The sequence below is a fragment of the Eulemur rufifrons genome, chromosome 28 (genome assembly GCF_041146395.1).
Source record: "Eulemur rufifrons isolate Redbay chromosome 28, OSU_ERuf_1, whole genome shotgun sequence".
In the NCBI taxonomy this organism is placed as follows: Eukaryota; Metazoa; Chordata; class Mammalia; order Primates; family Lemuridae; genus Eulemur; species Eulemur rufifrons.
In genome coordinates, this window is record NC_091010.1 from 4,660,533 (window position 1) to 4,679,919 (window position 19,387).

A 19,387-nucleotide genomic window follows, 5' to 3' on the forward strand; every position below is an offset into this window, starting at 1 on the left:
GCTCCCGGGCCCCCTGCCGGGGGTCGTTCATCGTTAACCAGTCCAGTGGCCCCAAGATTTGATTAGCAGTCAGTCGCTCCTTCTCGGCAGAAGCCCCTGATGGTCATGTCCGCACTCAAAGTCCAGTGGTCCAGCCCGTCCGCGAGCCCCGCCAGCCCCGTGTCCGACCAGCCCGCGGGGCTCCAACTCCTTGACCGGGTGTCCCCGTCCCCACCCTGGCCGTGCATCGCCGCGGAAACGCTCCGAGCTCATCGCTACTGTCAGCGGCGAAAGCAGGAGGCGCTGGCCGGACCGAGCTCCCCCGTGTCCCGTTGGGCGGCTCTGTCCCCAGCCAGTCCCGCAGTCCAGGGCTCTGGCGGAAGCGAGCGCAGTGGGCTCCGCGGGGGGTGGGGGGAGCGCTGCAGGTGGCTGCTTTGTGACGCCTCCCCAGCTGGGGCCCTCCAGCGCTCTCTAAACACAGGGAAACAAAAGGCTTTAGAAGGACGGTCTTGCCCGCAGCCTCAACTCCGGTTCCCAGCGCTGCGACACCGGCGCTCGGCGGGGCTCCCTCCGGAGGACACACGGTGACGTCTTACAGGGCGGCTGTCACCTCCCCAGATCACAGCTTGTTGGTTTTGTGCTGGAGCGTAACAACTACAGTAAAGGGCACGGATCCGGAGTGTCAGCAAACCTGAGGAACCGCCACCAAGTGACCCGCCATGTCGCCAACCTCTGGAGCAGGCACACAGCACGCCAACCCTGCAGACCCCACCCCGCCCTGCCCCCCAGACCCCTCCCTGCAGACCTTGCCCCACCCCTGCGGGAAACCCCTCCCTGCAGACAGCCCCGCCCCTCCCCGTCGTTACCTCCTGAGCGAGGCCCTGGTCCGGGCTCTGGCGGCGGCGGGCCTTTGTCCGGTTTCCAACTCGCACCGTCCCTTTTTGATATCTGACTTTTCTCATCTGTTTCTCCTAACCTCGTCAGCGCCACTGGTGTAGTGGTATCACGCAAGAGTCCCCTATTTCTCCTAACCTCTACTTCTTACTAGACTGCCACTCTGAGGGTCTTTCAATTTCTTTCATGAGGGTCAAGCAGGTTTCAGGTACAAAAAATGTGGAATTAGCTGCTGCCATTCCTTCACCTTGCCCACACCTGTCACAGCTGGGGAGAACTCTCGGTGTGAATCTGCCTTGGAGCCAGGGGACAAAAGAACTAGAAACTCTGAGCTCCACTGAGTTGTGGGGAAGGGGGACCCCAAAGGCCATCATGCCCTCCCGCCAGGCCTGACTCGTGGGTCCATCTCTGCTGAAACTGATCTGGACACGTCTCTCTGCCTCCTGCAGCAAGGGAACATTTTCATCGTCGACTTTGAGCTGTTGGATGGCATCGATGCCAACAAAACAGACCCCTGCACGCTCCAGTTCCTGGCTGCACCTATCTGCCTGCTCTACAAGAACTTGGCCAACAAGATCGTCCCCATTGCCATCCAGGTAGGCTGCCCGGCTCTCCACCTTTCTAAGTGGCTCAGTCCTCAGCGGTCCAGGGCTCAGGGAGGACCTTCCTGGGTGGCTCCATCCGCACCTGCAGGAGGAGGAGGCAGCTCTGCCTCGAGATCCTAAGGAGGGTGCTGAAGCTGAGGGCTTTGCCCTCAGTGGACAAGAACAGTGAGCCACCAGGTAGGGCTCCCTGCCGCCACAAGAACCTGCCCTGGGATGACACTCTGCACTCCCAACCCCAGCACCCTGACTGCGGGCCCCAAATCAAGATGCTGACAGGGCCCAGGCAGGTGAAGCTGTGAGCTGAGCTAGAGACAGGACACCGAGGGGCACCATGGGCACTGGTGTCAGGGACTGGGCCAGTCCTGGGACGCCACCATCCATGCTTGCGGGCTCGAGTGTCCTCCAGGGACTGGGGAGGAGGAGGAGGGGAGCAACTGGCAGGGAGGCAGCCAGGCACTGGGTTCCATCTCCCCCTGTTCCTGGCACCAGCCTGCTGCCACACTGCCTACCCAGGACTGGGTAGGTCCATGAGGGTGAGGAGGACTGCTCAGGGGCCCCCATGGGTGATGGGCACACGAGCTTCAGCGAATGATGTCTGTGAACCAGACACTGGGTGCTGTGGACATCATAGCAGCTGAATATGTCAGGCCCTAACCACATGCCAAAACTATCCTAAGGGTTAGCCTGTAAAGTCCACAATCCCTAATCCTCAATTCTGAAATCTAAAAAATGCTGAAAACTGCTAGTATTTAAAAAAAAATGCAGCAAATTCATTGGCTGCAAACAAACCTTTGAACCAATAGGAGAGGCTATTTACAGGCTGTGTCCTGTTCAGTGTGATGTGCATGTGGATCACTGCAGACGTGGTACTGTTTGTAAATTATTATGTTGCCTCAGACCCAGGCTGGGGGGTGGGTAATGTCACATAATGAAGTATACATACTGCTAAAATCTTAAAATTCTGGATTCTGAAGGACATTTGGCCACTGGCGTTTCTGACGAAGACATATCTTTATTCATGTAATCATCACCACAGCCCTTTGAGGTGGTGGACACTACTGTTGATCATTTTACCCAGATAAGGAAACTGAGGCACAGGTGCATGCAGTCAGCCACAGAGCTGAGATTCAAGCCAGGCCATCTGGCTCCAGATTCCACGCTCCCCCAGGCTCCCAGGGGCAAGTCCCACAGAGGAGTTCCCCGCCTGTCATCCGATAGAAGCCCTATGCCTAGGACTGATGCAGCAGGTCAAGGGACAGGTGACCTAAGAGAAGAAGACATTGCTGGGTGATCCCAGGGGAGGGGCTTGGAAGCAGCCTGTCCCAGAGATCTCTTGGAGTGGCCTGGAGTCAGGCAGCTAAATCTGCCTAAATCCTAGTTCTGCCACTTGCTAGCAGGCAGCTGGGCCTCGGGTAAGCCACAGAATGTTCCTGAGTCTTTTTCCTCTCCTGAAAGTGGCAACTTTGCAAACTATAAAGACCCATGCAAATGAAAGACAGAGGATAATAAATCCAAAATCTGGTTCTTTGAAAGACTCAAAAAAATAAATAACCACCTCATGAGGCCGATGGGAAAAAAAATACAGGGCAAACATAAACAAGATTCAGAATAAGAAAGGACACATAAAAAGAGAATAATTGTAGCTGGGTGCAGTGACATATGCCTGTAGTCCCAGCTACTTGGTGGGCTGAGGCGGGAGTCTCACTTGAGCCCAGGAGCTGGAGGTTGCTGTGAGCTAGGCTGACGCCACGGCACTCACTCTAGCCTGGGCAACAGAGTGAGACTCTGTCTCAAAAAAAAAAAGTGAAAAAAAAAACCCAAAAAAACCCAATAGCCTTTCTCCATGCTAACAAAAGTAAAATAATGCCCATATAAAGAAAAACTATAAGATCATTTTAAAAGATATACAATGAAATCTTAACAATGATTTGATATTGAATAAAAACTTTATATAATAAAAAGTCAGTTCTACCAAATTTTATTATACAAATTTAGTGCACTTCCAATTAAAATTTCGATCAGAATTTTTTCTCCCTTTTTTGGGAGTGGGTGTGAGTACGAAACTAAAAAGGTGAGAAAACTGAATAAAAGAATTTAAAGATTCATGTGGAAAAAGAAATCTTCAAGGACAGTCAAAAATTTTTTGAAAAAAATAAAAGAAAACTCAGAGGGAAAACTTTCCTTGCTGGGTATTACAGGATTCCGTAAGGTCAATGATCAAAGCAGATGCTCCGCATGAGAACAGACAGACTGGGGCGAGAGTATAAAGTAGACATCTAGAAACAGAACCCCTACAGAGGAAGCTAATGTATGACAATGGAGATTTTTCAACTTAATGAAAATGGGGTGGTATATCAATGGTGCTATCACACTGTCTTTGCATAAGAAAAAAACTATTGGACCCCCCAGTCACAACGTTTATAAAAATAAATTTTGGATGAAGTGAAGATTAAAATGGAAAAAGTAAAAGAATTTAGGATGACAATGGATAATATGCAGACTTTTAAAAGTAAAAACAGGAAACCAAGAAATTATAAGAGAAAAGATGGGCATACCTGATTACATAATGTTTTTAAAATTGAATGGTAAAATACACCATAAACAAAGCCAAAAGGCAAAAATAGATTGGAGGAAATAACTGCAACACAGGCGACAGCTATAGGATGTATATCTATGATATGCAAATAGCTCCTTTAGATTGATAAGGAAAAGACAAAAACCCCAGTAGAAAAATGGGCAGAGAATATGATAGGCAAGTCACAGATTCGGAAATGTAAATGGACAATTAGTTTATGGAAAGATTCTCAACTTCACCATAGTTAGGGAATGCAAATTAAAGTTAATGAGATATGTGACCCATCGTGTTAGCAAAAAAATAATAGTAACAGCCAACCGCTGCCCCCTGCACAGCTTAGGAATTGTTACAGCTGAGTAGTGTTCACGGGGTCAGAACTGGGCAGCACAACGAGGTCAGGGCCTGGGCTGGCCCCTGTGTGCCCGGTGTGCCTCTTGAGGTTCCGGATTTCAGAGCGGGCAGGTCAGAGGATCCTGGGGTCAGGGCTGGCATGGCCAGGGCAATTGGAAGGGCACTGGGCGTGGGTACTGCGGGCCCAGACTGCTTATGGGCTAAGTGTTCTGACTAGTACTGCTGACCAGGTGTGTACCAGCAAAGTGAACCTTTCTGGAGCAATAGAGAGGGCACTGTCATGCCCAGGCCCGGTGGCTCAGTAGTGTCTTCCGCAGCCGCCAGGCAGCAGAAACAAAAGCGCTAACCTGTGGTGTGTGGCGGAGATGGTTACCCTGGCATTGCTTGTGGGGAAACAGAACGATCTGAAGGCAGGAGAGGGTTGATTAAAACCTTCCACGTCCAGGCCATGAAATTGTTAAAACAAATGCGTTCGATCCATCCCAGCTGACCTGGAGGGGTGTCCACGGTGAGTTAAAACAGAAAAGCAAGACAGACACAGGAGACAGTATAACTTCACTTATGGAAAATGAAAGGGTACAGCACACCGTATCCAGCCATTCCCGTGTGTAAACAAGCAAGCAGGAAGAGCATGCAGGTCTCTCTGCCGCCTCCCGGTCTGGGTCTTCCGGGAGCGCCGGGGCCGCGCCCGTCCTGTGCAGTGCCCAGCGCTGCCTCCCGGCTCTGGAGCACTGGAGACTGAGCTCCTTCCTCCAGACCAAAACGGGCCGCAGTGCAAAGTACACCCCTGACTTCCAGGACGCAGAATGAGGGAAGGAAATGCTAAATATCTCACTTAATAGTTTTAGAACGGTTTCATGTTGAAGAGAAAATATTTTGAATACATTGGGTAAAATAAAAGTCAACGATTAACCTAAATTTCACCTGTTTCCTTTTCCTTTTATTAATGTAGCTTCCTGAAAATGTAAAATTCCCTGTGTGGCTAGCATTGTGTTTCTGTCGGACAGCGCTGCTTTCCAGGGAGACAAGGACCTCACCTTCCCCGGCGCTTACTCAACACGATAAGCGACTCAGCCGCGCGCTCCGGGCGGCCTCGCCCTTCCAGGCCGAGCTCTGCGGCCGACCTGCCGCCGGCCGCTGTACTCCTCTGGCGCATCCTTGCTGTCGACCCCTCCAGGCCCCACGACCTCGCGTGACAGACGGGCCGCGCGCGCCTGGCTGCAGGCCCGCAGGAGGGCGCGGGCCGGGGCGGGTGCGCGCAGAGGCGGGAACGTGGCGCTGCGTCTGTAGGGGCGGCGGCGGAGTTTGGGGGCTTTATTTTCTGGCATTTAGAGGTGACTGAGTGGCTTTTAAAAAGGCGATTCACATGATTTATTTGCATTTTAGAAAAAAAAAATCACCTTTGCCTCAGAGTGGAGATGAACTGGAAAGGGGAAGAGAGGGGCTGCCTGTCTGGGCTCAGGGCAGAGCTCGAGCCCCGGCCCCCGACCTGGGGGGCTCAGCAGCCTGAGGGCCCCCGAGCCGGCGAGCAGGAGGAGCTAACTGAGGGCACAGGGAGAAGATGAGAGCACCCAATAACTCTGCGAGCTGAGAAATTCTTGTCCCCACAGATGGTGAAGCTGGAGCTCTAGAAAGGCTGGGTGTGCGGTCCAGGGTCCTGCAGATTAAAGTGATGTCACTGGGACAGGAAATACACCCCTGGGCCCTCTGCCTCCCTCCAGGCTCTTCTCATGAGTCAAAAGTCACTGTTTAAGAAATTTGGATTCTTCTAGAATTTCCTGAGAGGCCAGGTTCTCCAACACCTACAGTCTGGAGCAAAGTATAGCAATGTGTTTTCTTTCTCCAACATATCAGCTCAACCAAATCCCAGGAGAGGAGAACCCCATTTTTCTCCCTTCGGATGCAAAATACGACTGGCTTTTGGCCAAAATCTGGGTGCGTTCCAGTGACTTTCATGTCCACCAGACCATCACACACCTTCTGTGCACACATCTGGTGTCTGAAGTTTTTGGCATCGCCTTGTACCGCCAGCTGCCTGCTGTGCACCCCATTTTCAAGGTACAGCAGCTCCTGCTTCCCCTGGGTGGGGAGGGCATCCAGGATATGAGAGCGGAAGGGGGCTGACATTCCCACAGGGGGACTGTGGCTAGGAGTGGGCAGCAGAGGGGGCCCCTGGGAGAGATGTTCTGGGAGTCCATGATGCCCCCCAAGGAAGAAAGCAGCTGGGAGCCCGCTGTTCCTCAGTATGCCCTGCTGGGCTGCTGGGCTGGACCTGGCATGGGCGCCTGGCGGCTAGGGAGTGGAATTTGAAAAGCAAATGAGTTCCCTGTGATCCTTGGCTGATCCTGGTGGCCACCCCTGCTGTCACTCTCCTTCCTCTTTCTGAATCCTACCAGCACTGACTGCTGGGGTAACTGCAGGCTAAAATACCTCCATGTGCCCTGTTTTCCTCATCAGTGAAACAGATCAAACTAGTACACCTGCCTCATGGGATGATGGTCTGGATTAGCACAGTTAATAAACTCAGCTTAAAACAGTGCCTGGGGCTGTAATTACACACTATACCAGCGTTGACTTACTGTTTTCAGCAGTATCATCTCTACTGTTAAGCATCAGAGCTGTGCCAGGCCCCCCGCAGTCACTCAGCAGGAAGATCAGCACCCCACCCTTCACTTCCCCATCCCTCGGCATGGTGGGCTGGGGAGAGGCTGCTGGGGTCCCAGAGGCACCTGGTCTGGAGGCCCTGGCCAGGCCCTCTCTGTATCTTCCTCCTCCTCCCCCACCCAGCTGCTGGTGGCACACGTGCGATTCACCATTGCCATCAACACCAAGGCCCGAGAGCAGCTCATCTGCGAGTACGGCCTCTTTGACAAGGTGAGTACCCTCCTTGTCCTTGGGAAAGAGCCCTGCCTGGCAGCCTCCGCCCCCACCTGAGGTCTCGACTGAGGTAGAGGCCTGGGAAGGGTGGAGGCTGGAGGTTGTGCCCAGAGCGCCGCTCCTAGGTTCTCCGGCCAGTCTCTGGCCCCTCCCACCCAGCCAGGGGAGCACTCCTCCCCAGTACACCAGCCTGTCTCCCTGGCAGCAACTCCCACCCCTCCTCTCTCCTGGCCTCTGGGACATGGGTGTAGACCCCCTCTGGCAGAGCACTGAAGAAACCCAGGCCCACTAGTACTGCGGCTCCCCACACACCCACCAGCTGCCTGGCTGCCCTCCTGAGGGTGGGAGTTCACCCTCCGCGCTGCAGCTCGGTGTCCCCACTGTGCAAGCCCTTCCGCTGGATCTGGCAAAGGCTCCTCCCCTTAAGGCGCTCCTCGGGCTGCCCTGGGCATTCTCTGCATTAAACATGCCCCCCTACAGGACATGGGTTTGCCCCTCCACGTGCCTGGCCACCCCACTGCCCTTGCACAGGTTCTCATGGATGCGGGGTGAGCTCAGGGGCTGGACAGGAGGGGCGGGGGAGTCTCGGCTCAGGCCACTCCCCTCCCACCCCAGGCCAACGCCACAGGGGGCGGCGGGCACGTGCAGATGGTGCAGAGAGCCATGCAGGACCTGACCTACGCCTCTCTGTGCTTCCCTGAGGCCATCAAGGCCCGGGGCATGGACAGCAAAGAGGACATCCCCTACTACTTCTACCGGGACGACGGGCTCCTGGTGTGGGAAGCCATCAAGACGTGAGCGGGAGCCGCGCGGTCAGGCGCTGATGCGGGAGGGGAGGCGCGGGGTAGGGGAGGTCCTGAGCCCGGACATTAGGAGTAAGTGGCAGGGTCGCCGATGGGGCGCAGCGTCAGCGTCACACACCTGGCTGGGTCACCCACTGCCGGCTGCCCCCCACCCCCGAGCCAGGTTCACGGCCGAGGTGGTGGGCATCTACTACGAGAGTGACCAGGTGGTGGAGGAGGACCACGAGCTGCAGGACTTCGTGAAGGACGTTTACGTGTACGGCATGCGGGGCAGAAAGGCCTCAGGTAGGGCCACGCCTCCCGCCCCCTCTCCCGTCCCCTCTCCCGCCCCTGCTCGGGCCCCCAGGCTCCAGCTGCCCACCAGTTGCCTCCTGCTGGCGTCTCAGAGGTCGAGGCTTCCCTGAGCTACAGCAGGACGCAGGCTGAGCTGCGCCCGGCCCCTCCCCCACGGAGCCCGGGACGGGGCGGGGCTCAGGGGTCCCAGGGGCGGGGCCTCAGCGCGCTCGTGGCTCCGCCCTAGGCTTCCCCAAGTCGCTCAAGAGCAGGGAGAAGCTGTCCGAGTACCTGACGGTGGTGATCTTCACGGCCTCGGCCCAGCACGCCGCGGTGAACTTCGGCCAGGTGGGCCGGGGGGCCCTCGGAGCCGGGCCTGGTCCGGGCCCTTCCGCCCGCCCTCCGCCGCCGCCGTCTTTGCTCCTGCAGGATCCTAGGGCAGCCGCCGGGTGGGCCTGGGATCCGGTCTGCCAGGACGGGTTCCGCCGGCTCGGCCCAGGGCGCTGGCTGTGGGCAGGGGAGATGGGGCGATTGCCCAGCCCGAGGTGGGGGTGGAGGATCCCGGGTGGCTGGGGCGCCCAAGCAGGCGGCCTCCCGGTCAGGCAGGTGTGGGCGTGGCGGGCCGCAGGTGGGCTGGTAGCTGGGCTTCGGGGGCGCCCACGCTCGTTGGTGGCCGTCCCGCAGTACGACTGGTGCTCCTGGATCCCCAACGCTCCCCCGACCATGCGAGCCCCACCGCCCACGGCCAAGGGCGTCGTGACCATCGAGCAGATCGTGGACACGCTGCCCGACCGCGGCCGCTCCTGCTGGCATCTGGGTGCAGTGTGGGCGCTGAGCCAATTCCAGGAAAATGAGGTGAGGCTGGGCAGCATGGGGGACATCCCAGGTCACCCCAAGTTTAACCCATTTTCAACTTTAGGGTTTTGTGACTCAGGGCTCAGGCTGGATACATGGGCCAAGAATCCTGACTTCCAAGGCTGGGGGGCCCCAAATGGGCTGGATGTGGCACCAGATCCTCAGGCCTGAGCCTGGACACAGCTCAGGCTGGCAGGACAGGAAAGCACACACAGGCTCTGCTCCACTAATTGTCGCCGGAGGGTGGTGTGTGACCCCCTTCCCCAGCTATTGACTAAGCTTTTCGTGTGGTTTCTCCCTAGCACCCCAGAGGGAACAACTAAGAGTTTCTTGGGTTGTTTCTAGACTCATACTCCTTATTTATCCTAACACCAAATCTGGTTATCTTGGTGGACCGAACCCCTTGGCAGTACCTCAGTGGTTCTTACAATTATGGTACCAGTTTCACCATCTTCAGATGGGTTGGGCATCTAAGTGTTTCGGGGCCTTTGCTGATGTGTTGGTCCCTCACTGGACATGCATATGTGTCACTCCTAGTAGAGGAATTTCTTGGTCAAAGAATATTGAGACAATTGACCTCCACACGCTAAATCCAAAATCTCACATCTTTCCAGCCCTGAAACTGTGTCTTAACAATCCAATAGAGTAGCTTTTAAACAAGATGTCTGGCTTTCATTTGCAGACGTCTGTGAGCATGCAAATGAGCACACCACCCTGACAGGGAACCCACGCCTTCCGACTCCCCCACAGGCCTGCCTCTGCCCTCCCTCTGCCCCTGTGTGCCTGGAGCCCAGATGGCAAGTGGGAGTGCTGTATAGGGTGGCCCACCCAGGCCACCAGGGCCACATGCCCACCACAGCTAGGACCACCAGCAGCGTCCACATTCACCTGCATCATCTCATAGTCACTCGGCAGCCAGGCAGTTATTTTTCCCACTAGTCCATGAAGCCCAGGCTTTCCTCGGGGAAAGCAGGTTGGAGGCGGCATTTGCCTTCTCGGGGCAGCAGAGGGCGGAAACGGGGAGGTGAACAGATGCTCCCTCCCTGACCTCCCAACTGGTGGCCCCTGGGGGTGGGAGAGGCTTGTCAGTTCAGACTGGTGACAGATTAACCTGTCTGTCTGTGCCTGGGCCCTCAGCTGTTCCTGGGCATGTACCCAGAAGAGCATTTCATCGAGAAGCCTGTGAAGGAGGCCATGGCCCGATTCCGCAAGAACCTTGAGGTCATTGTCAGCATGATCGCTGAGCGCAACAAGAACAAGAAGCTGCCATATTACTATTTGTCTCCAGACCGGATTCCCAACAGCGTGGCCATCTGAGCACACCTGCACTGGTCCCACTGTGGGAGGGCAGCTGCTCCAGCCCTGTGGACTCCAGCCTGCCTGGCAGGCTCTCTGGTCAGGCCTCCTGGCAGCTCACTTTCCCTGTGAGGCTAGTGCATTTCCCTGTTTACCCCCCAATCTTTAGGGAATCCCATAGTTTGATCAAGGTGTGTAAGCACTGCAGGGACCCCTCCTGTACAGAGCAAAACTGTGCAGCCTCCTCCCCACACGCAGCTCAGCCCTTCCACAACAGGCAGCAGCAGCAAATCAGGACCACTGGTAGATGGTTGTTCTTGTTGGAGACCTGGGATGATTATTTTCTGTCCTATTTATGCCTAGTCCAATTTCTTATGTGCAGTAGGTACCCAAATAGATTCTTATTGAGTGAATTTACGAATTAGTTGTCATAAAAATAAAAAGGTTCATTTAAAACAGGTCTCATTCCATATGCTATGTCCTAATCACCCTAAATAGCTCACTGACCCCCCCCCCCAACACACACATGTACTGGAAAAAAAAAACCATCATCACTGTGATTTCATCTGAGCAAAAGCCTCCCCACCCAAGTCTGGATAGAAGGTGCTTTTTCCCTCTTCTTTTACCATGCAGCTCCTACTCTTTCTTCAGAACACATCCCAGTTGCCACTGCCTCCTGGAGGGCACCCTTGGATGCCCAGATAGAGTTTGTCTCTCCCCAGAGCTTTGTCTGAACCTCTGTTGTTGCCTGCCGGGAGTTAGCTACACTCTCAGCAAAACAGGTCCCAGGCAGGATCGTCGCAAGAGATTTGGAAATAATAGAAATAGAGAAATAATAGAGACAGAGAAATAACCAAGACATAGACAAAGTATAAGTGATGGGGGAGCCAGGGGTCCTCCAGAATTCCCGTGGGCTGTGAGGCCCTGAGTGAAGTCCCGCATCAGTTGATTGGTGCAGTAATTAGTTGTAGTGGTTATAGATTTATGTGTATAGGTAATTTGTTTAGGTTTTAAGTCTCCCCAAAAGTTTCTAGAGATCCCTTAATTAACTCTATCTACATGGACAAACGGTTACAATTTTTTAAGATAAACTTCTAAGCCCTAAGATAAAACTGTCAATTAGCAGAAAAGCTAAACAGAAACATAGAGGCTATATATTTCTTTATCTAGTTTCTTATTAACGAGACAAGTGGTCAGGAGTGAAGCAGGAACTGTCCTTGAGGCTAACTGGCTTTAGCTGCAGGTGTCCACTGGGCTGGCATTCTTTAATCAGTCCTTAACCTGTGACCACATGCCAAGCTCTGTCTTACGTAAGCATCAGGCGCTGGCCTCCAGGTCTCGAGATGGGTGTCACCTTGCCTATGCCTCTGACTGGTGAGATGCCCTCCTGTGTTTAGGCAGCTTTTGGTCTGTAAACTAACACGTTCACAGATTCCTTTCAGACAAAGCCCTGAGAAACTTCTGAAACCTTTTATGTCCCTTATCTTCCAACAGTTGCCCTCCCTTGTAGTTTCTCCCTTGGGAGGGGAGCCCTGGAAGGCCAGGGGACCCACCCTATTTATTTCTGTGCCTCAGGCTGGTCGAGGGCTGGCATCAGGCACAAGCACTCAGCTGCTCCCTCATCTCCCTCCTGGCTGGGCACCTCACTGGCAAATATCAGGCATTGTCTTGGGAGCTGGGGGCTTGTTTTCTCCTGAAAAAGTGTTTTTAACATGACTTACAAAAATGCATTCTCTTTCCCCCCGGGCCGAGAAGCAGAGCCAGCGCTAAGCTTGGGCACGGTGACCCCTCACCCTTCCTACTCACATGCCCAACTCACAGCCCCCCTAGCCCTGGCTTCAGAATCACGGCAACAGGGTCTCCAGTGTTTCTGGAAGGTGCTCCTGATGTGGTAGGCCTGCAGCTCAATGTCTAGGTAAAAGGCTTATTTCTACCAGGGCTAACATGGCATAGAAGGAGGTGTGCATGTGTTTCTGAGCCCACAAAGCCCTTGGAGAAAACTTGACTGTTGGAATGAGTACAGCCCCTTACTGCTCCAGACTTCCTACCATCCCTCTGAGAATTGCCCACCATGTTTGTGAATGACCTTCAGGACAGATGCCATAAATATATGGCCATGGTAGAGGCATTCCGCTCCACACTACTGTTTGTCCCCAGACCAGATTCCCAACTCTGAGAACCTACACACCAATTTTTAGAACCCACAAGGCCATGTGGTCAAGGAGGAGGGGGCAGGAAGGAATAGGAGTAGGCAGGTGCTGCTGCAGGTGTGGCACCAGCAAAAAGAGAAAGAGAAGTAAGGATTGGTATAAAGGGCTTCGGACTACAGAGCTCGTCAGAAGTAGTCTCACTCCAACCAATGGGAAGTCCTCAAACAAAAGTCACCATTACAGAAATACTGCATCTGGACGGAATGGCAATAGCGGTCTTGGCATGAATGTCACAGTGGATCCAAAGGTGAGGCAGCTAAGGCTGTCTGTCAGTTATGTTCTCTGCAGCTGGTCATCCTGGTTCCCTGCACCTGGGTATCTAAGTAGCACAGCTCCATTGCTCCCACAGGAGAGGGAGAGTCCCAAATTCTGTGCATAGACTGTCCAAACCTCTGGCTGACTCCTAAGACACACATACATGGAGCAAACCGCAAACAGCCTGATTTAGGATAAAACAACCTATGTTAGTCTGTTTGTGCTGCTATAACAAAATACCTGAGACTAGATAATTCCTAAAGAAGAGAAATTTATTTCTCACAGTTCTGGAGGTTAGAAATCGAAGATCAAATCAGTAGGTTTAGTGTCTAGTGAGGGCTCAGTCTCTGCTTCCAAGAAGACACCTTTTCCTCACAGAGCAGAAGGGAAAAAAAGGATGAATACTCTCTGAAGCCTCTTTTATAGGGGCATTAATCCATTCATGAGGGCTCAAGACTTAATCACTTCCCCAAAGACCCCACTTCCTAAGAACATCACCTTGAGGTTTAACTTCCAACATATGATTTTAGGAGGGACACATATATTCAAAACATATTATAGCACAACCAAACTGAGATTTGAGCTTTCAGAGTTTCCAGTGTAAGTTAATTGTTTGCCTGAAAAGAAAAAAAATCCCTCTTTGGAGGAATATAACAGAATTCAGAATCTCTACAAAATAACATTCATCATAGTCAGCACATAATCTAAAATTATCCAACATACCAAGAATCAGGAAAATGTGACCTACTCTCAAATGATAATTAACAAAGACCAATCACAAGATGACCCAGCTGTTGGAATTAGCAATCATTTTAATGCAGCTTTTATATCTGTGCTCAGTGAGTTAAAGGAAATATGCTCCAATTTATGAAAGGATAGGAAATCTCAGCAAAAAAAGAAAAAAACAAAAGAAAAAACCCCTATGCAATGTAAAAAAAAAAAAAAAAAAAAAAGGAGGAGGAGGAGGAGAAGGAAGAGGAGAAGAACCAAATGGAAATTCTAGAACTAAAAAATATCTAGGAAAAAAATAGTTAAATGGGCTTAATAGCAGAACAGAGATGTCAGAGCAAAGAGAAAACTTGAAGTCAATCCCATTATTGGGCATCTACCCAGAAGAACAAAAGTCATTCTATAAAAAAGACACCTGCACCCGAATGTTTATAGCAGCACAATTCACAATTGCAAAGATGTGGAAACAACCCAAATACCCATCAATTCATGAATGGATTAGCAAAATGTGGTATATGTATACCATGGAATATTACTCAGCTATTAGAAATAATGGCGATATGGCATCTCTTTGGTTCTCCTGGAGAGAGTTGGAACCCATTCTATTAAGTGAAGTATCCCAAGAATGGAAAAACAAGCATCACATGTACTCACCAGCAAACTGGTTTCCCTGAGTGCACATTTGGGAATAACACCAATTGGGTATCGGACAGAGGTGGGGGCTGGGGGAAGGGATGGGTGTATACCTACTTGATGAGTGCGATGCACACTGCCTGGGGAATGGATACTCTTGAAGTTCTGACTGGGGGGGATGGGGGTGGGGGGAGGGGATGGGTGCACACCTACTTGATGAGTGCGATGTGCACTGTCTAGGGAATGGACACACTTGAAGCTCAGACTCGGGGGGGATGGGGGGCATGGGCAATATATATAACCTGAACTTTTGTACCCCCATAATGAGCTGGAAAAAAAAAAAAACAGAGATGACCCAACCTAAAGTACAGAGATCATTTCTTCTTTTCTTTTTTTTATTTTCAACTGCCTCATTTTGAGAAGCAGATAATTTCTTTTTAATGAACAGAGCCAGAGAGAGGTATGGGACAATATAAAAAAATTTAAGATACATATAATTGGAGTGTTGGAAGAAGAGGGGATGTGAAAGAGAATGAGGCAGAATATTTGAAAAAAATCAAGGCCAAAATTTCCCTAAATTTGGTGAAAGACATAAATTTAAAGCTTCAAGAAACTCAGCCAAACCCAAGCAGAATAAATACAAAGAAAACCATACCTACATACTTCAGAGTCAAACTGTTGTAATAGAAACCAGAGTTAAAGAGAAAAATCTTAAAAGCAGTGACACTCAGAATACAATAGAACAAAAATGTGAATTACAGCTGACTTTTCATCAGAAAGTGTGGGGGAAGGGCAAAATACAACGGAGCAGTATTTTTAAAGCATTGAAAGAAAAGAAAACCACCAACGCAGGATTCTGTAACCAGCAACGATATCCTTCAAGAACGAAAACAGGCCGGGCGCGGTGGCTCACGCCTGTAATCCTAGCACTCTGGGAGGCCGAGGCGGGTGGATTGCTCAAGGTCAGGAGTTCGAGACCAGCCTGAGCGAGACCCCGTCTCTACTAAAAAATAGAAAGACATTATATGGACAACTAAAAATCTATATAGAAAAAATTAGCCGGGCATAGTGGCGCATGCCTATAGTCCCAGCTACTCGGGAGGCTGAGGCAGTAGGATCGCTTAAGCCGAGGAGTCTGAGGTTGCTGTGAGCTAAGCTGACGCCACGGCACTCACTCTAGCCTGGGCAACAAAGTGAGACTCTGTCTCAACCAAAAAAAAAAAAAAAAAAGAACGAAAACAAAATAGATTTCCAGTAAAACAAAACTAAGATAATCTATCACCAGTATATCTGCACTACAAACAAACAAAAAAAAAAGCTAAAGGAACATCTTCAGGCTGAAGGGAAGTGATATTAGATGGAAATTCAGATCCTCAGAAAGGAATGAAGAATATTAGAAATGGTAAATATTTGGTAAATATAGAAGATTTTTCTCCCTCTTAATTTCTTTAAAATATATATGACTATTTAAAGCCAATATTATGACATTTTCATGTGGCATTTATAATTCATGTAAAGGTACTACATATGAAGACAGCATAAAAAACAATAAATGGCTACTAAATTGACTTATTTAGTTACACAGTTTCTACATTTTATATCAAGTGGTACAATATTAATTTTAGGTAGCTTGTGAAAATTTAAGAAGGTAGATTATAATCACTAGAGGAACCACTAAAATTATTGTAAAGAAATATGGCTAAAAAGCAATAGATGACTTAAAATGAATTCTAAAAATACCTAAATAATGAAAAGGCAGGAAAAGAGAAACAGAAAAACAGAGGTAAAAACAGCAAATAATATAATGGTAGACATAGATTCAACCTTTAATGATAGTTATATCAAATGTTAATGGACTAAAAGCTCTAACTAAAAGAAAGAGATTATCAGAATGGATCTAAAAAAATCAATACCCAACAACATGCTATATACAGGATAAACATTATAAATTCATAGAATCAGAATTTTTTTCTGTAAGATATTTTAGGTTTTGCAGGCCACAAACAATGTTTCATTTTTTCTAAAACAACCCTTTAAAAATATAAAACACATTCCTCACTCAAGAGGCTTACAAAAAACAGGATATGAGCTATATGTGGTCAGTAGTCTGGAGTTTTCTGGCCCCTGATATAGAGAGACAGATAAGATTTGTGAATGGCAAATAAGCACATGGAAAGATGCTCAACATCATTAGTCATTAGGAAAATGCAAATTAAAACCACAATGGCATACAACTGCACATCTGCAAGAACACCTAAAATCGGAATGACTGACAACACCAAATGTTGGCAAGGATATGAAGTACCTGGCACCTCATACATCATGTTGGGAATGTAAAATGGTACTCCTGCTTTGGAAAAACATCTGGCAGTTTCTTATAGAATTAAACATATCCCTACCTCCTCTGAACCAGCATTCCATTCCTACGTATTTATTTACCCAAGAGAAAGGAAAATGTATGTCCACAAAAATAGTTGTACAAAAATATTCTTAGCAGTTTTACTCATAATGGCCCACAACTGGAAACAGTTCAAATATCCCGTGGTAAGAACATGGATGAAGAGAAGCAGAGTCATCCAACGGAATATTATTCAAAAATAAAAAGGAACAAGCTAACTGACAGAATGGCATGGGTGAATCTCAAAAACATTATGCCAACTGAAAGAACCCTTACACCAAAAGTATAAAATTAAGTTCTGGGACAGGCTAAAACCAATCTACGATAGAAAAAAGATCAGAACAGGTGTTTGCTTTTGATGGGATAGGGACGGGGTGACTGGAGAAGGGGAATCAAGACATCTTCAGGATTGAGATAATGTTCTGCATTTTTATAGGGTGTTGGGTTGCATAGGTACATTTGTCAAAATTCATCAAATGGTACCCTTAATATTTATGCACTTTACTGTATGTAAATATTGTCTAAAAATGACAAAAAATCATAAACAAATATTGAGTTCTAGTTAATGACATGCAGACTGAAATAGTTGGGGTGAAGTATATTTATGGCTACAATTTACTCTGAAATGCATAAAAACAAAAGCTGATGGATGAACAAAGTGATGAATAGACAGGGTGAAGAGATCTGCAGTAAAGCACATAGAGCAAATGTTAATTGTAGAATCTAGGGCATATGTATTCTCACTTCAGTAGGCAAGTGATAAACTGTGGTACATCCTGACAATGAAATATGCAGTGCTAAAAATAAATGAGCTACCAAGCCATGAAAAGCCATGGAAGAATCTTAACTGTATATTAGTAAGTAAAAGAAGCCAATCTGAAAAGGCTGCATACTATATGATTCCAAAGACTGATGATGTTCTGGAAAAGGCAAAACTATGGAGACAGTAAAAAAGTTGTCAGGGGTTGGGGCAGGGGGAGGGATGAATAGGTGGAGCACACAGGATTTTTAGGGCAGTGAAACTACTCTGTGTGATACTGTAATGGTGGATGAGGTCACAATACATTTGCCCAAACCGATAGAATGCACACCGCCAAGAGTGAATCCTAAATCATGGACTTTGAATGATGATCATGTGTCAATGTAGGTTCATGGATTGTAACGAGTATTACCACTCTGGTGGGGATGCTGACAATGGGGAGGCTGTGGGCGTGGGGGGGTGGGCAGAGGCATATGAAAAATCTCTGTACCTTCCTCCCAATTTTGGTGCAAACCTAAAACTGCTTTAAAAAAATAAATCTTTTAAAAAAATAAACTTACAAATTGCACATATATGTCACTTATATAAGAACAGAGAGTTAATATCCTTACATTATAATTTCATGTAAAACTACAAAGAAAAATCCAAGAGAAATGGCCAAGACATGAACATTCACAGGAGCAGAAATGGGCAAAAGATGTTCAATCTCACTTACCTGAGAAATACAAAGTGAAACCTCAAGGAGATACAAAGAAATAACAGTCATTTGAGGAAAAAGTTTTTAAATGGTAACACGTGATATGGATGTAAAGAAAGAGATGCATATTCTCACAGTAGGAAGGTAAGTGAATCACTTTGAAGGTCAGTTTTGCAACTTAGAAGTGAAATGCATCTACCCCTTTTTTTCTACTTCTAGAAGTTTATCTTCAGAACTGGCCTCCTTTTCACACACATACCCAAGTATACAAAGATAAATGTCACGGATGTGAATTGCAGCCTCATTTCTAATAATATCAAAACTTAGTAATGAACCTAAAAATCTATATCAATAAGGATTTAAATAAATCATGCATTAGTTAGAAAGGTATATGCCTATGTTCTAACACAGAAAATATTAAACTGGTTGTTAGATGAAAAAAACAAGCTGCAAAGTGATAAGTGATTGCTGTAAGCAAATGCATTTTATGTATTTTCATATATATGCAACACTTTGTATATTTTTACATACATAAGTGTAATGCCTCCAACTGCATGATTATGGCTCTGTGAGCAGGATCTTGTAACAGAGCCCCAGCCCTGGCCTTCCCTTCCCTGTCGTCCCTCCACCCACCCAAGGTTCCAGCCCTGCTCCTGCCAAGGGGCCAGGTTTGGTTTTCATCCTCTTCTGTTATTATCATGCTAACAGCTTTGACTGTTGTATACTTCCCTCCACTGTACTGATTTTACCTCATTCAATCTCTTTTTAACGCTTACCACGTTGACTGCCACACTAGAAAAAAATATTTTTTCCTTGGGGCCATGGTGTTTCATTATGAAAAATAGAATAAAAACTTCAAAAACAAAACGATCCTAATATAATGAAAAATTTGTTATTTTTTATTGTTTTCTGTGCATGAGTTATATGCAACTTGAAAAATAGTTCTCATGGCTCCCAAGGTGAAGAGACACATGAGTTACATATGCTTCACGAGACCCCAGGCTCAAACCTAGTGGGAGTTAAATACAACTCACATGGCAGTTAATGTGTTAGCCAGACATTCCCTCTTTTCCAGAGAGAGGCCAGGGGCATTCCCTGGTCATCTGGAGAGCTCCATGGGAGCCCTGGGGATTATCCCTCGCCCCCCCAGCCTGAAACCCCAAGCAGTGAGGAGCCGCCCTCTCGGCCCTCCCAGCC

General features: G+C 48.8%; 1 protein-coding gene across 4 annotated transcripts in view; it reads left to right on the forward strand.

The window, feature by feature from the left end:
• ALOX5 (arachidonate 5-lipoxygenase) overlaps positions 1 to 10,964 on the forward strand; it is a 47,699-nt gene extending 36,735 nt beyond the window's left edge. Inside the window, exons 7-14 of one of the 4 annotated variants that reach the window (XM_069460376.1) lie at positions 1,323 to 1,469; positions 6,259 to 6,462; positions 7,192 to 7,278; positions 7,897 to 8,075; positions 8,248 to 8,369; positions 8,605 to 8,705; positions 9,042 to 9,212; positions 10,350 to 10,964. In XM_069460376.1, the coding sequence (XP_069316477.1) occupies positions 1,323 to 1,469; positions 6,259 to 6,462; positions 7,192 to 7,278; positions 7,897 to 8,075; positions 8,248 to 8,369; positions 8,605 to 8,705; positions 9,042 to 9,212; positions 10,350 to 10,529 (1,191 nt within the window). In that variant the 3' untranslated portion in view covers positions 10,530 to 10,964. The remainder of the gene's footprint in view (positions 1 to 1,322; positions 1,470 to 6,258; positions 6,463 to 7,191; positions 7,279 to 7,896; positions 8,076 to 8,247; positions 8,370 to 8,604; positions 8,706 to 9,041; positions 9,213 to 10,349) is intronic. The other 3 variants (XM_069460377.1, XM_069460378.1, XM_069460379.1) reach the window with 3 other exon arrangements.
• Positions 10,965 to 19,387: the final 8,423 nt, after the last annotated feature.